Source organism: Chiloscyllium plagiosum, chromosome 42, assembly GCF_004010195.1.
Source record: "Chiloscyllium plagiosum isolate BGI_BamShark_2017 chromosome 42, ASM401019v2, whole genome shotgun sequence".
Classification (NCBI taxonomy): domain Eukaryota; kingdom Metazoa; phylum Chordata; class Chondrichthyes; order Orectolobiformes; family Hemiscylliidae; genus Chiloscyllium; species Chiloscyllium plagiosum.
This window is the reverse complement of record NC_057751.1, coordinates 4,982,751-4,999,611: the sequence shown is the minus strand read 5'-3', so window position 1 is coordinate 4,999,611 and position 16,861 is coordinate 4,982,751. Positions and strand designations below refer to the sequence as shown.

The 16,861-nt window shown below is 50.3% G+C and overlaps 1 protein-coding gene across 2 annotated transcripts in view; it reads right to left on the bottom strand.

Annotated features, from left to right (window-relative positions):
- Positions 1–12,673, bottom strand: part of LOC122543229 — an 18,177-nt gene extending 5,504 nt beyond the window's left edge. Inside the window, exons 1-4 of one of the 2 annotated variants that reach the window (XM_043681705.1) lie at positions 12,443–12,673; positions 11,434–11,515; positions 9,954–10,065; positions 6,854–6,969 (exon numbers count right to left, since the gene is read on the bottom strand). In XM_043681705.1, coding sequence (XP_043537640.1) covers positions 6,854–6,969; positions 9,954–10,065; positions 11,434–11,515; positions 12,443–12,445 — 313 coding nt within the window. In that variant the 5' untranslated portion in view covers positions 12,446–12,673. Of the gene's footprint in view, positions 1–6,853; positions 6,970–9,953; positions 10,066–11,433; positions 11,579–12,442 lie in introns of those variants that run through there. The other variant, XM_043681704.1, reaches the window with a different exon arrangement.
- Positions 12,674–16,861: the final 4,188 nt, after the last annotated feature.

The following is a 16,861-nucleotide window of genomic DNA, read 5'->3' as shown; positions in this document are numbered from 1 at the left end:
GGACCTCCCTACTCTCAACCTTTTCTTTACTCGGAACTACAATTTGGTTTCCATTCCCCTGCTGGATTAGTTTAAACCCACCCCAATACCCTTAGCAAATTTCCCCCCACAGGATATTGGTACCCCTCTGGTTCAGATGAAGACCATCCTGCTTGTAGAGGTCCCACCTACCCCAGAAAGAGCCCCAATTATCCAAGAATCCAAAACCCTCCCTCCTGCACCATCCCTGTAGCCACGTGTCCAACTCCTCTCTCTCCCTATTCCTCGCCTCACTAGCACGTGGCACGGGCAACAAACCAGAGACAACAACTCTGTTCGTCCTAGCTCTAAGCTTCCACCCTAGCTCCCTGAATTTCTGCCTTCAATCCCCATCTGTCTTCCTACCTATGTCGTTGGTGCTGGTGTGAACCATGACTTGGGGCTGCTCCCCCTCCCCCTTAAGGATCCCAAAAACACAATGTGAGACATCATGGACCCTGGCATGTGGGAGGCAACATACCAACCATGAGTCTCTCTCGTCCCCACAGAACCTCCTATCTGTCCCCCTAACAATGGAGTCCCTACTGCTCTGCTCCTCTTCCCCCTTCCCTTCTGAGCAGCAGGGACAGACTCTGTGCCAGAGCCCTGTACCCCACTGCTTTCCCCTAGTAAATCGTCCCCCCCAACAGTATCCAAAACGGTATACGTATTGTTGAGGGGAATGGCCACAGGTGATCCCTGCACTGCCTGCCAGTTCCCTTTCTGTCCCCTGACTGTAACTAACTTGTTCCACTTGCTTGCTCCTGACCCATATCCCTTTAAACCTTTCCGACTCATGTTCCTGTCCAAATATCCTTTAAACTTTGGAACTGTACTTGTGTCTAGTACTGCCTTTGGCAGCTCATTCCATGCATATCAAATACAGCGTCCTCAATACTGAGTGCAGAACGTGGTCGAGTATCCCAGCAGAAGATGAGGTGCTGTCCTTCCATGCAGCCAGAGGCAGACAGGGTGACCAGGGAACTCTTACAGAGCCAGATCACTGCAAGCTGAGGGCATTTCTTTTGCAGGGAGAAGGTAGGTGTTGAGTGAAGTGGTCATTCTCCTCAGCTGGCCATTTAACCTTTGTCTATCCAAGTGTTGTTCTCTCTGGGTTCCCTCTTGACTTAGTGTTTACTCCTCCCCCACTCCCACACTGCACCTCACCTGGAGTATCTCTCCCAACCTTTTCCTGGCTACTATCCATTCTGAAGGAGAGGCAACACAACCTGAAACATTCTCTTGCTCTCTCCAGAGATGCTGCCAGACTTGCTGAGTTTCTCCAGCAATTTCTGCATTGATACTAATCCCCACGCGGTGAATGTTCTTTCCTTTCCCAGTGTAATGCTGCTCTTTGGTTTGTGCCATTTGGAGGCACACATTGCCTGTTCAGTACACAGACCCTGAAATGGGTGAGACATACATTTCAGCAGGAAATCCAATTCACCATCAAGACTCCTTTATGTTGCATTTGGGAAGAAGCTCGAATTTATTCAAGGTGGGCATCAATTGCGGGAAAACCTTTGGGCATTATCTGACCAGCGCCCGTGTCTCACTCGCCCACTTCAGTGACCACAGTGTCAGGGAGAGAGTTAAACTACCTGTGCCCTGTACAAACTGTACCTTTCCACATTCACTCAGCTTCAATCTGATATGTTGTACTGCAGCAGTCTGACATTTCCACTGGGGAGAAATCAAAACCATTCACAGCTTGTGTACCCCCCCCCCCCCCCCCCCCCCCCCCCAACTCTGAGAGCCCACCCTATACTCCCTTTGGAAAGGCCTGGGAACAACGGCTGAGTGTTTCAGGGGGCTGGGGCTCTTTCACACTGTTATTAGTCGCTGCCTGTCCCACTCTGTTCCTGACAGGTTTGGGAACAGGAACAAGTTGGGAGGTCTGATTTGTGTCGTCCTGCTCTGAGTTTCTGTCTTTGACTCAGGAGGCCCTGAGTGGATCCCCCCCCCCCCACCCCCTGCCAGCTCTCTTGCTGCTCAGGGATTCTGAGCACTGTCCCAAGGGGGCGTCTACTGGAGCTGACAGGGATGTTGTTAACAGCAGCAGCCTGGAATACTCTGCCCAGTGTCTAGTCACCCATTAAACTTACTATTGAATGGGAGAGGGTGCAAAACAAAAGGTTGTCACTGAGACGGGAGGGTTTGAGTTATAAGGAGAGACTGGATCGTCTGGGACTTCTTTCTCTGGAGTACAGGAGGCTGAGGGGTGATCTTATAGATGTTTATCAAATCATGAGGGGCACAGATAAGGTCTTTTCCCCAGGGTAGGGAAGTCCAAAACTAGAGGGCATAGGTTTCAAGTGAGAGGGGAAGAGTTTAAAAGAGACCTGAGGAGCACACAGGGCAGTTCAAAGAGAAGTACAGAGATGTACGGCAGCACAAGAACAGTTCCTTCAGCCCTCCAAGCCTGTGTCCATCATCATGCTCTAACTAAACTAAAAAACAAACCTTCTGCCTTTATTTGGTCCATATTCCTCTGTTCCTTATTCGTGTCACCATCCAGATGCCTCTTAAATGTTGCCAACATTCCTGCTTCTACCATCTCTTTCGGCTCCTACCATCCTCAGGGTGAAAAACCTCTCTCGCACATCTCCCTTCAACTTCCTCCTTGCACCTTGAACCTGTGCCCCCCCTTGTAATTGAACCTTCAACCTTGGGGAAAAAGCCTCTGACTATCCACCCTATCTAGGCCTCTCAGAATTTTGGAGACCTCTATCAGGTCTCCTGTCAGCCTTGTCTTTCCAGTGAAAACAACCCAGTCTTTTTAGGCTTTCTTCATAGCCAATTCCCTCGAGGACAAGCAACATCCTGTTGAACCTTCTCTGCATTCTCACCAAAGCTTCCACATCCTTCTGGTAGTGTGGCAACCAAAACTGCACACAATACTCCAATGCAGCCTAACATCGGTTTTATATAGCTGCACCATGATTTGCTAACTATTGTACTCCATGGCCCCGATGCCATTTGCCTTCTTAATCACCTTGGTCACCTATGTTCCCACTTTTAGGGAAGTGTGGACCTGCACACTCAGATCCATCTGTTAATGTTCCTCAGGCTTCTGCCATTTACACTATAATTCACATCTAAGTTTGATCCTCTAAAACACATCACCTCGCATTTGTCTGAATTATGCTCCTGCTGCCATTTCCGTGCCCAACTCGCCAAACTATCAATATCCCGTTGTATCCTTTCACAGTCATCAGCACCATGAGTGACTCCAGCAATCTTCATGTCACCTGCAACTTACTAATCAGACCATGCACATTTTCCTCCGGATCATTTATATTTACTACAAACAACAGATCCCTGCAGAACACCACTAGTTACCAGTCAGTCTCCATCTGAAAAGAGCACTCTTCCACCGCTACCCTCTGTCTTCTATGACCAAGCTAGTTTTGTGTCCATCCAGCCAGCCCACCCCGAATCCCACATAACTTTAATTTCTGTAACAATCTGCCATGTGGGACTTTATCAGATAACTTACTAAAGTCCATCGAGACTACATCCACATGTTTAATGGTGGATCGCAGATGGAGGGGTTGGATTGTCTAATCCTGCTCCCGATCCTTCTGTTCCCCAAATCCTGAGCAGGATGTGGCATGTGGCACTACCTGGGGTTGATGATCCCATGGGGGTGATGGGTGAAATACCCTCTGATAAACAGGCATCCTCCCAGACCCCTTCAGGTTCCTGCCCCTGTTCTGTAGGAGGGATGGCAGGACTAACCTGAGGAGGTTAATGTCCAGTCAGAGTTTGGGTCAATGCTCTAACACAGTCCCTGTGACCGCACTGACCCAGACAGTGTTTCCCTCTGTCTGACGGCGGTTCCAGCTCCACTCGCTTCCTGCTTCCTGGTGCGAGGTGCTGCTCTTCATCTCTGGAGAGTACACTGACCCAGGATGTTATCTGACTGATTGGAATAGGAAGGGTCCAGATGGGTATGAGCCAGGTACTGGCAAATGGAACTAAATTAGTTTAGTATAATCTGGTCAGTTTGGACTGAAGGGTCTGTTTCCATTCTATGCCATCTCTATGTCTCTCTGTCTGTCTGTCTCAAACTCACACTCTCCCACACATTGACAAACAGACTTTTGCCGTCCTTTAGTGTGTGCCTTGGCAGGCTGTACAGGTCAGTGTGTGAGTCAGTATTTGTTCATCTCCGTCTCTCATCGAGGGAGAGAGAGAGCGTGTTGAGCTGTTGAACCTTGAACTGTTGTGGGGGGCAGGGAGCTGGGGATATTGTGGGGTGCTACTGTGAAGGGTTCAGGTGGGTGCTGAGGGGCCTGGGTGTTTGGTGGGCAGAATGGGTGGGTGGGGGAGCTGCCCCAAGCAGTTGGTGATGTGGCTGGCTGTGCCCATGGATGAGTTGGCAGCTACCATGGGGAACCAGGTACTGCACTGTCAGGACCTTGTGGCAAGAGGCACCCCAGCTCTCCACTGCTCCATGGCTGAAGGCCTAGGATCAGGGGGAGGGAGACCTTGGTGCACACTGCAGGTACCCCCTCCCTCACACAGAGACAGGACTGTGCCAGGAGGTACCCTGCTGGAAGGGGAGCCCCCACACCCACACTCCTCCCAGGCCCCTCCACTTCCCCCGCCTCTCCCCTCTACCCCATGGAGCGTCAGGCTGAGGAAATCCTCAGCGTTCCAGGGCCTAAACCCAACATCCTGCCCTCCGCCCCAAGTCCCACTGCCTGGGTGAGCACCCTCAATCCCAGCTAGGGAACCAATGAGGTACACAGAGGTGTGGGAGGGACAGGAAATCACAAAGAAAGAACAAAGATAATTTACAGCCCAGGAACAGGCCCTTCGGCCCTCCAAGCCTGAGCCAATCCAAATCCATTGTCTCAAACTGTCGCCCAATTCCTAAGCATCTATATCCCTCTGCTCCCCACCTACTCATGCATCTGTCCAGATGCATCTTAAATGAATCTGCCATGCCTGCCTCTCCCACCTCTGCTGGCAACGTGTTCCAGACGCCCACCACCCTCTGTGTGAAGTACATGCTGTGTGTACCCCCCTCTCACCTTGAAAGCGTGACCTCTCGTTATTGAAATGATCCTTTTTTGGTGTCAGGGGTGATATTGCACTGTTTGTGAAACCTCACGTTGCTGTAAATTAGCTGTAAATGATTGTACCTCTGCTTGTTGGCATCTCTGCCTCACCCCAACTGCCCCTGCCCAGCGTATGTGTGCCAACATGATGCCCAGCTTTGTGTCTGCACAGTATGTATCCTGGGTCAGTGTCTGTGTTGAGCCTTTAGAAAGGAAGGTGAACAAGACATGTACAAGGCAATGGAATCTGCTGGCATCATTGTCCCTCTTGGTCAAACAGCTCACAGATCGAGATATTTCCACTACCCGCTGTGTGCGCGTGTGGTCGCAGCCATTCTCTTTCACAATGTGAAGGTTTGATTTTCACCGTGATGGAACACAACAGTGAGCTCACTTTGGGGAACTTACACGAGCTTGAAGCTCTATGTGAAATTGAAGCTGAAGCATCCGGATCGCCTTTTCTGCGAATGTCCTCGCTTTCTCACTTCCGCAGGTCCCCACCAACACACTACATGAACCTGCACTTGCCCAGCTTTCTCCCTTCCTGGTCTATCTGATGACAGGACCAGGTGTAGTCAGACACAGAAGCCAAGGTACTCCTGACCGTAGGTGATCCTGGTTCCCACATTACCCTGTTCCCAACTGTTCTTCACCCATCCTTCACAACTGTCATCCTCATTTTGCCCAGCCTGCAATCCACCATCTCCATAAGTAGGTTCTCCTCGAGTCTCCTTCCAGCAGCAGCGGCCCCTCTTTGTTTCCCACTCCCCCATCTCCTTTCCCTTTCTTGACTGTGCACAGATCCAACTTTGGCCCGCTCACTTGACCGGCCTGACTGTTTCACCCAAGATGAGAGGCACCCAGGCCCCTGACGATCACGCCAAAGTACTGGCCCATTGCAGGGCCGAGTGGTCTGAGAGCACAAAGCGAAGATCAGTGATTAACATGGTTTACAGCTGGTCACTGTGGCTTCACGTTATTGTCTTAGTCTGTTCTGGGTGAAGATGTTGTTATGGACCAGGCCAGACCCCCTCAAAACATATTCAGAAAGCAGCCCAGACCCTAACTCTGCTGGTTGGTTTAAGCAGATGTTTAGTGGATATTCCAGGAGGGATGCCACTGACCCAACCACTCAGTTTCAAACAAAACAGAATTTATTTACAGGCTCATGGATGAAACACAAACAAAAGAAAATAGAATTTAGAATAACAACAATTTGAAAACCTGACCAAGCAACTTAACAAAGAGCTGATTTCCTGCAACATCCCATAAGTGCACCCCAGGGCAAAAAGGTCAATTCAAACACAAATTCTTACAGGAAAGAGAGAGAGAGAGAGAGAGAGAGTTGTCAGAGAGGATCAGCCAAGGATCATTGGCTGAAACATGGCATCTCATTGTTCCCATCAGTTTCTCGGGGTCCCTCGCCAAAACTAAAGCAATCTAGAAAATAAACCCTGAACAAGGAGCACTGGCCACTCCCCTTCCATTGTACAGGTGTTGTTACATAAACTAAACCCAAAAAGCCTTTACCCTGATTGGTGCCTGATGCAGTATCTCTTCGCTATAATCAAAGTGGCCACACCCAGACAAATCTGAACCTCTGCCTTTTACAACCCCCTTTTTTGAAAAAATCCCAAGGACGATATAACGGTATGAAAGGAACAGCATTGTCACAATGGCATCTGGAAATCTTGGCAATGTGCTGGTGTCTGATGAAGCAGCCCCTTCCCCCACTGCAATGCTGCTGTTCCATGTCTCTCATGTACCTCTCCATGCCTGACATTCCACCATTGGGTTGCTCTTCTTCTGTAACCTGTAGCGACAATTGTCCCTCTCAAACACTGCGACGCAGTCATCTGGATAGACCTGTGGAGTGGAGTAACTGGACACACAAAGCACAAAACCAAAGTCAGAATTCGACTATAACAGCACAGGACATGGTAGCAACAGGAGGCCATTCAGCCCCTCCACTCTGCTCCATCATTCAATGAGATTGTGGCTGATGTAATCACCCTCCATTCCACTAGTCCACCTTTTCCCCACAGCCCTTGATTCCCTCATTAGTTAAACATCTGTCTATCTCAGCTTTGGCGGTATTTAATGGGTCAGCCTCAACAGCCCCCACTAACAAATTCCTCCTACCTCTATCTTCAATGGGAGACAACTCCGTCTGATCCGAAACTCACCCACAAGGGGAAACAATCTTTCCACATGTACCCCACCAAGATCCCGAAGCATCTTGTACGTTTCAGCAAGGTCTCCTCTCACCCTTCTGAACTCAAATCAGTTCACGGGAAAGTGAGGGCTGCAGATGGTGGGGATCAGAGATTCCTCATTCCTGATGAAGGGCTTTTGCCCAAAACGTCGATTCTCCTTCTCCTGATCTGCTGTGCTTTTCCAGCACCCCACACTTGACTCCAATGTGTACTTGCCTACCATATACAACTTCTCCTCACGTGACAGCTCCATCATCCCTGGGATCAGCTGAGTGGAGTTTCTCTGGTCTACCTCCAGTGGCCAGTGTCTTTTTGCTTTGATCAGGGGCTAGCCCTTGGTTACTGTATCCCAGCTGGGGTCTGACGTCTGCCTTGGACAGTTTTGTTAAAACCTCCCTTACTGTTCTCCTCCGTTCCCTGTGAAATAAAGGCTAGCAATCTGTTCCCCTTCCCTGTGACCCCAGTGTGTGCTGGGCAGGCTTGTAAGGACAAGGTCCCCTGGAACTCTCGCACGTTAATGGAGATCCATTGGGAATACGCTCTCCTCTGTGTCTCTACCCTTCCATTGCCCTGCTTGCTTCCTGAGTAACAAGCCACAGAGAATGGGAGAAAGCATTGCTGGTCTCAGAGCCTTGAGCCAGGGGTTTCTGGACCTGGTTTTGTGGTTCAGGAGGATTCTGGTGGATCTCTGCCTTGGAACGGCCCAGTCTGAGCCGCTCTCTCTGGGTCTAATGCAGCAATCTGGATTCAAGAAGGGAGCAGCCATAACCCATGGGCAGAGAGATCTGAAGTGAAGTTTCTTGAGGTTACTGACCTCAATGTTCTGCATTTGTCCCACATCCTACAATGTGATGATATTTGAAGTGTTGTTGAAAGGCGGCAAAGTCTCCAGCCTCCACTACCTTCCCAGGCAGTGTTTTCCAGATTCCCAGCACCCGCTGAGTGGGAAAGCTTTTTCCTGAATCCTCTCTGAATCTCCCGCCCCTTACCATTAAATGTCACCCCCTCATGATTGACCCCTCAACCAAGGGGAGCAGCTGCTCTCTCTCTCTCTCTCTCTCTCTCCACCCTCATAATCTTATCGATCTCACCGCCTCCCCCCACCACCTCCCCATCATCTGAAGAAGACAATCACAGCCCATCTAGTTTCTCCTTACAGCTCAGTGTCTCCATCCCAGGAACGATTCTGGTGAATCCCCTCCAGTGCTATCACATCCTTCCTGTAGTGAGGTGACTAGAACTGCACACAATACTCCAGCTGTGGCCTCACCAACACTTTGTACAACTCCAACATTACCTCCTTATACTGTATATTACAGCTGGCGTAGAGGGGCGGCACGGTGGCTCAGTGGTTAACGCTGCTGCCTCACAGCACCAGGGACCAAGGTTCGATTCTCACCTCAGGCAACTGTCTGTGTGGAGTTTGCACATTCTCCTTGTCTCTGCGTGGGTTTCCTCCGGGTGCTCCGGTTTCCTCCCACAGTCCAAAGATGTGCAGCTTAGGGTGAATTGGCCATGGGAAATTGCCCATAGTGTTAGGGGCATTAGTCAGGGTTAAGTACAGGATAGGGGAATGGGTCTGGATGGGTTAATTTTCGGAGGGTCACTCTGGACTTGTTGGGCCGAAGGGCCTGTTTCCAAACTGTAGGGAATCTAATCTAATCAACTGATGAAAGCAACTCTCCCATCTGCTGTTCTATTCATTTGCTGGGTTGAATTCAGGGATCTGTCAATAATTACCCCAAGATCCCCTTGTTCCTCTCAGCTACCCAGTGACCTGCCATTCATTAAATACTCCCTGATCTACTCTCTTCTTCCAAAGTATATCTTCTCAGGGTTAAATACCAGCTGCCACTGGCCTGACCATCTCGCCAACCCATCAATATCTTCCTGTCACCCTCCTTGCTTGTAACCAGCCTCCTCGTCTGTGTATCTTCTGCATGTGTACTCCTGAGACCTGAGTCTGCCCTGGGTTTTGGAATGGGAGTCTGGGAGTGGGCAGAGGGGGTGAGAAGCCATCTGCATGTGCAGCCCCTGGTTGAGGAAGTGGGCCTGAATCAGCTTCCCCCTGTGATCCCAGAAACACCGGGATGTGGGCCACTCTCTGTGCTATCCCAGGTAGCAGCTCACAGTCCATTCATTGGGAAGAAATGGTGGCCTCACCAATGGTCAGTCCACCAATGGGCTTTGCTTTTCAAGTCATGGCCGTTGGGGGTGGGGGGTGGGGAGTGGGTCAGACGGTGAGTGACTGAGCTGCAGGATGTGGAATGTTATCATGAACGACTTGGGTACAGTCTTCAGGGCTGAAAGGATGATAGGGAGAACTGGGTGTGCAGTTGGATGATCAGCCGTGGAGCAGGTTTGAAGGGCCGAATGGCCTACTCCCGGTTGCTGCATTTCTCTGTCCAACTCCAGAAGACCCCACATGCATTCTCTGCACTGGGCAGAGTGCGGTTCCTCTCTCGGCAGCAGCCAGGAGGTTTGCAAGTGCTCTGAGCTGCAGGCTCAGCTCGGGTAAGTTGTCCTTTCCCCTGGGGGAAGGGGGTTCAGAAGGAGGACAGGCTTGTGCTGGGCACTGATGCCACCATGCCCTCTGCCTTGGGTGTGTAGTGCTGCAGTCTGACCAGTACAGAAAGTTGTCGTCACTTACCTGTTGCGACAGGCCACTATGGTGTGGAGACACTGACAGATTTGGCAGTCCGAATTCCTCCATCTGGAGCCGAGACGGTGCACTGTCCTGTCTGCGTGGTCTACACAGTGACCTAAACCCACAGAAAACTCACTTCAGACAGTTCCACAGGCTCTGAGACCAATGGGGAGGTGTGTGTCTGTATATATTATCAAGCTGTGTGCCTGGTTAATCTGCAACCATCAACATTTCTGTCCCTCTCTCCCCCTCTGTCCCCCTCTCTGTGTGTCTCATTCTCTCTGTCTCAGTCTCCCTCTCTCTCACACTTGTCTCTTTCTCCCCCAGTTCTCTTTCTCTCTATCTCTCTCTTTCTCTCTCTGTCTCTTTCTCTCAGTCCCTCTGTGTCCCTTCAGAATTCCTCAGCCAACCTTTGATTGAGAGACTTGTTTTTTCAGAACATCATTTTGAGACTGCTTTGAACACAGTCCCATTTTAACCAATTTCTACCTGCTCTGTTTGGAACTTCTGAAGAAGGGTCACTCGACCCGATCTATTACCTCTGCTTTCTCTCCATAGATACTGCCAGACCTGCTGAGTTTCTCCAGTTGTTTCTGTCTTTGTTTCAGACTTTGAACATGCTTAGGCATTTGTTTGATTGTTTATGGAGCTTCTCTTCTTCCCCGGTTTACTGTCAACAATTCATATGGTTGGTCTCGCGCTCTCTCTCTCTCTCTCTCTCTCTCTCTCAGGGCTCTCTCCATCTCTCTCTGTCTGCCTTCTCAGTCAAATGATCTATTCACCACCTCCTCCCCCACCTCCACACCCATCATCATAAATACCACTTGCAGTTCTGAGGAAGGGTCACTGCACTCTCTTTACAGATGCTGCTGCACCTGCTGAGTTTCTCCAGTAAACCCTGTGTGTCTACCTTCTCCAATGAATGACTGGACCTCGTGGTGGCTGACTACACCAACCCCTTCCTAGCTTCCCCCCTCCCTCCCAAGCCCATCGCCACCCTGCCTGTGGGACTGAGCTCCACTCTCCCTGGGTGAAGAGGTTTCTGCAGAATTCCTTCAGACTCTGATACCGGATGGTTGCTGGTCACAGTACCTCCCACATCTGTCCCTCTTAGGTCCCTGCAGAGGATTGGAATGGTCTGCAGTTGCTGCATTGCCTTTTTGTACATATTGCTGGAGAACAGAATCTGACCCGACTGAGTCCTTCTCCCTCCCACAGTCCCCTCTGTGTCCTAAGCTAATCAATCCTCCTTGTCCTTGCTGCAGTGTGGGAAGGTGGGACATGTTCTGTCCAGTCCAGCTCCCCACAGAGAGCCATGGCTGAGGCAGGACTGAGCTGATATCCAGTGTTGGCCTTGTAAACCAAGGTGGGAGGCAGCCCTGAGCTAGAACCTCTGCCTCCCTCCCTCCGTGTGTGTCTGTGTCTCTGTGTGTGTGCGCGTGTGTCTGTGTGTGTGTACCCCTCCATTCGCGAACCCACCTACCAGAGTTTTTGGAGTAAATCATGAGGGCAGATTCCAACAGCGGAAAGGCTATGAGCAGCCAGACCAGACGCACGCAGAGCTCCTGATTAAGGAAACAGACTGAATGTGAACGGGACTGAGTCAGACACATGGGTGGAAGCGCTGTCTGACCCACTGAGGCAGAGACATACTGCAGACACGTTGGCCAATCCCCTGGACTGCTTCCCCTTTCCACCCCCTGGTTTCTCCCCGACAGAGACCTCTCCAGGAAGCTTCAATCTCTGGAACCTGGTGGAGGTTTCTTACCTGGCTATCATCGAGGGCAGGCACAAGAAGGCTTCATATTTCACACAGAGGAGTGGAATGCTATCTGGTAAATGGACAGAGGAAGCCTTGGGGAACTGCACGCTCCGGACACTCTGGGGGGAGCCTTGGGAAACAGAGCAAGGTTTCCCAACGTGGCTTCAGGTTTTCACTGAGAACGTGCCCCTGGGTGTGAAAGGTATTGCTTTCAGCATGTGTGCCCGAGGCCTGTGACCAGTGTACCCACAGATGGTAACTGGGTTCTCACTGTGGCATGGAGCACACACACAGCATTGTTCAGCCAGTGCTGCCCGATAGCAGGAACCAAGCCAATGTCTCAGTGACAGTAAACCCCCACAGACATGCACTCACACCAGTGTCTCCCTATTGCAATGCGTGGGCCAGTTCGGGTGCACTGTCGACCAGCCTGGGAGAGGCCAGGCTGAAGTTGCAGAAGTCACCCAAACCCTGGGCAGCTGTCACCTTCAAAGCCAATGTTAGAACCGGGCTTGAGCGATGAATTGGACACTCGTTCCCCGGCTTGGGCTAAAAGTCTTTGCGAGATCTCCCCAGAGATGACCAAGCACTTTGTACATCACTGGGTAAGTGCAACTTTAAGAAAAACGTCCAGGGGTTTGCTGTGGGACACCTGAAGATGCTGACAGGGTTGGTGGCTCCCATCAGACTGGGGAGTTGTGATTCAGGGTGTGGAAATGCAGTGGCCTACCATATGGCTGGTGTTCAGCCAGACAGTCGGGAACACAGTGTCTGACTGACTGACTGGGCTTCTGTCCTGTCCTCTCAGCTTTGTCCTTCAGTCTCTCTGACTGAGCTGTGCAGCAGGGCGTTGGTGCCTGGGTGGAGTGTGCTGCTTGTGAAGTGACTGCCAAGAGGATACAGTTGCTGGAGCCCTGCTTCCAGCTGGGGTAGGCCACGTCAGCGAGTGTGGCACTCAGTCACAGACAGACTCCTGGGCCGGAGGTGATTCCCAGAGCCCTCCTCCCTCCCTGCAGGGGACTGAGCACGTGCTGCGAGCTGCAGGTGTTCTGAAGGTGCTGGTGCTTTCTGGGTACTCAGTCAGCCGAGACAGAAAGGGGGAACTGAGAATGAAACAAAAGCTGCTCAGATAGGGAAGCTGGCCATCTGTGAGAGCACATCATTGATGAATGGCTTTGGATGCAGTTCCTGCCTTTGTTCACACAGCAGGAGCAGGAGGTTTCAGAGTTTGTGTATCGCGTTGGCACTCTGTGACCTTCATGTGCCACAAAAAGGGAACAGAGTTTAACCAAAACACAAAGCAGTGGAGGAACTGCAGGAGGTGGGGCAGAACCAAACAGACAGCAGCTCAGGAAAAGTGGTGTTTTAGGATGAAGACAGGGCCAGGGGGTAAAGCAGATTGGAAGAGCAGGAGCCCAGAGGGACAAAGACAGGCAGGAAGATAACAGAGGGTTTGACAGTAACACTGGGAGCAAACAAAGCTGCTCATGGGAACAAAGAGGCTGTGGTTTGGACAGACGGGAGAGTCTTTCCGGATAAGGAGAAAGGTGTTCAGGTCTGAAAGTGATAACTTAGGTAAAGGTGGTGATCTCTTGGCAATTAGTATCAGCACCATTCTGCAGAGTGGTCCTGATGCCCCCTCACAGATACCGGGGAAGGGAACCGCACAGGATTCACGTTCAGTTCTCATCTTTCCTCATGTCAGCCCTCCTGTGGTGGCATTCCGGCCTTTCCCAGACTTGAGCACGCACTGAGGGAGTGCAGCACTGGCAGGAATGCTGCCTTCCCGAGCCCAGCTTCAAATAAAGCCTGGCCTGTTCTTCCAGGTCACCTGGCAGTGAATCCAAGATGAAGCTATGTTTAATTGTGAGAAAGTGGACAGTATGGGAACGTTAGACCAAAGAGCCTGTTCCATGCTCTCAAACTCGATGACTCTAAAGATCTCGCCCTGTTCTGAAGTCCAGTTATAACCAATTCAAAACCTTATCTGTGCCCTCTCTCCCTCTCCCTCTGCACAGGCACTGCCAGACCTGCTGAGTTTCTCCAGCAATTCTTCATGTTTGTTTCCGATCCCCTTTGGTGTCCTGAGGAATATTTAGCGCTGGACCAACATCTTAAAAACTGAAAACTTGAACTTCCTGTGCACCTGCCACATTTATTACATGACAGTAGCGATGACATTGCAAAGGTATCATCGCTCACTGAGCACTTTAAGACGTCCTGAATCAAAGACAGTGGACAGGGAGCCTGACAGGGCTGAATGGCCTCTTGGGTCTGCCTCTTCGATTCACTGGATGTGGTTGAGGCTGAAACAGTGAATGTTTTTGAGAAGGAGTTAATAGCCCTTGTAGCTAAAAGGGATTAAAATGAACAGACAGAAATTGGACTCAGGGTGATGAGTTGGATGATCAAGCATGATCACAATGAATGATGGAGCAGGTTTGAAGGGCTGAATGGCCTCCTCCTGACCCTATTCACTCTGTTTCTGTGCCCTAGAGTAGAGGCAGTGATGATCTGAACACACCTTTCTCATCCCCTGAGCTGGCAGTGAACCAGAAGAGGAAACTGGAGGCCTAATCCATGGGAGTGTGTAAAGAATTTCCAGGAATATGAGGAGGAGATGGACATGTGTAACTCCTGCATTACTGAAGCAGGAAGTGACAAAGAGACGTGTGTGACCATGCTGCCCCTTTAGCAAGGTTATTCTGTCCTTTGGGATTTTTCCAAGAGGGGTTGTCAAGTCAGTGGTGATGAAATGGCTAACAGACACTGGCTAAATCAACAGTCTGAGGAGGCCTTTCTGTTTCTTTGACACGGTTGTGTAACGGAAGGGGAGGGTCAGTTCTTCCAGTTCAGGGATTTGTTCTAGTTTGTTTTAGCTTTAGCAGGGAGTCAAAAACTGCTGGGGACCTGGAGAAGCGGCTCCAGTGAAAACAACAGGTTCCATGCTTCAACAGATGTTTCTTGCCTGACCTGTCTCTCTGAGATCTCTCCTATCTGTATTAACCTGTGTTTGAATTTACCGTTTGCCAAGGGCTATGTTTTTGGATGTGACAGAGATGGGAACTGCTTCGTTACATTGCGATATCATGTCAGTTGAGTTATCAAGCAAGTTATTCGAAGTTATTCTAAATTGTGTTTTCTTTTGTCTGTGTTTCAAATGTAGCGTGTAAATAAATTTTGTTTTGCTTAAAGCCGAGTGGTTTGACCAGCTGCATCACTCCTGGAATATCCACTTACACCTACCTTTACAATAAGAAAAGGTTTGGGTCTGGGCTCCCTCCTTACAATGTTTTGAGAGGGTCTGGCCTGGTCCATGACATGTGAAAGGTTGCTCTTCCTGTGCAGTGAGGACTGAGAGTGCCAGAAAATGAAATACCCTTCCAATTGGTTGAGGGGGGAAACAGACGCGTTGTCAATTTTGGAAAGCAGTCTCCTGAGTGAGGCGGAGTAGCTGCTGAATGGAAACATGGCCTGAATTCACTGCCCCCCCCCAGAGGAATTCCCTCTGGAGATGTTCATTTTTAGCTAGGCCCCTTGAACAGCCTGATTTCTGGGTCAGCTTTGGGTTATTTCAGATGTTGTGGAGTTTAATGTTAAAGTTGAAACTTTATTGCTGGAACAGACATGGCCTGAATTCACTGCCCCCCCCCCCGAGAGGAATTCCCTCTGGAGATGTTCATTTTTAGCTAGGCCCCTTGAACAACCTGATTTCTGGGTCAGCTTTGGGTTATTTCAGATGTTGTGGAGTTTAATGTTAAAGGCCATGCTGTTTGTCTCTCTGTTGTGCAGTACCTGGGGCTGTGAGGGGATTGAAGCTCTCTGTGTTATCTCACTCTGAAAGATGTACACTTCAGGGTCATGTGGGTGCTCTCCCTGAAAGTCTGGCTTGAGGTTTCTGATGCATTGTCTTTGTCCCTCTGTGTCTTTCATTGTGTGTTTGGGAAATGAACCAGAGTTAAGGTCCAAAGTGACCTCTCTGGAGTCGGTGGACTTGCCTTCAGAAAGATTGACAATGTGACCTCCTTGCTCCCAAATCCTCGCCACACTGGGCTCCAGCTTCTGTCCCCTTGACCCGTGATAGTAATGTGACCCTCACATCACCTTGCCATGTCCACACGAGACACACTCTCTCACAAACGTTCCTGGAGGAACGTCCACAATGCCAAGTTCAGGTCCTGCTTCAACATGTAGGCAGCAAACTGCAAGCCAACAGAGGTGTCCCTACATCCTGCCTGGTCACATCTCTCAAATATTCAACTGGAAATGAAGGGCCGTGGATACTGCAAATCTCAGATCAGAACTGAAAGTCAAAGAGGTGCTCAGCATTTGAGTGTCTGTGTGGGAAAGAGTGAATCTTTCAGATCAATAACGTTGGTGATGAAGTCAAGAGAGACTTGAATTGAGATCCAAAAGGACAGTGGTTTGAGATCAAGCAGAGAAGGAGAACCTGTTAGCATTAATGAAGAGCACAGAGACTGAGGGAGATTGGTGTGTGCTGATCCCTGTGTTGGGAGAATCCTGTTATATTCCTCGGTGGAGTGGGAGGGGGAGTTGAAATGCTGTGCTACAGGTTGGTTGGGTTGGTTCGTCCGGGTGGCCCAGAGGTGCTCTCTGAATCGCTCCGCACTTTGTAGAGAGAGGCAGAGAGCTTCTTCAAGGAAGGCATCCTTGTAAGAGGATTCGCTTTGTAGAGAGAGGCAGAGAGCTTCTTCAAGGAAGATGAACTTGGACTTCACCAGTTTCTTCATCCCCCCTCCCCCCACCTTGTCTCAGATGGTTCTGAATGTAGGTGGGCTCCATTGGAGGGCAGGGAACACACCAATACAAAGTGAAATGAGAGATAGAGGAGGACTTCCTGATTAGTGACACCATGGAAACCTCACTGTCACTATGTTCTGACTTTGGGGAATCTGTGTTGTGGTCTCACCATCCTCTGGCACATGAGGCTCTGTCTGGTCATGGAGTGAAGGCACCCATCCTTCTCCTTCCCCAATATCCCATGGACCCAGGGGTGAAGGGAGCACCTCCTGTCCCATCTCCAGGTACTGGGTAAATCCCAGGCATGCTCCATTTTCCCAGCATTACTCAGCTCTGGCTATCATCCTGACTGTGATGGTCAGTGTTGCTTGGAGAAAGAGTTGGACTG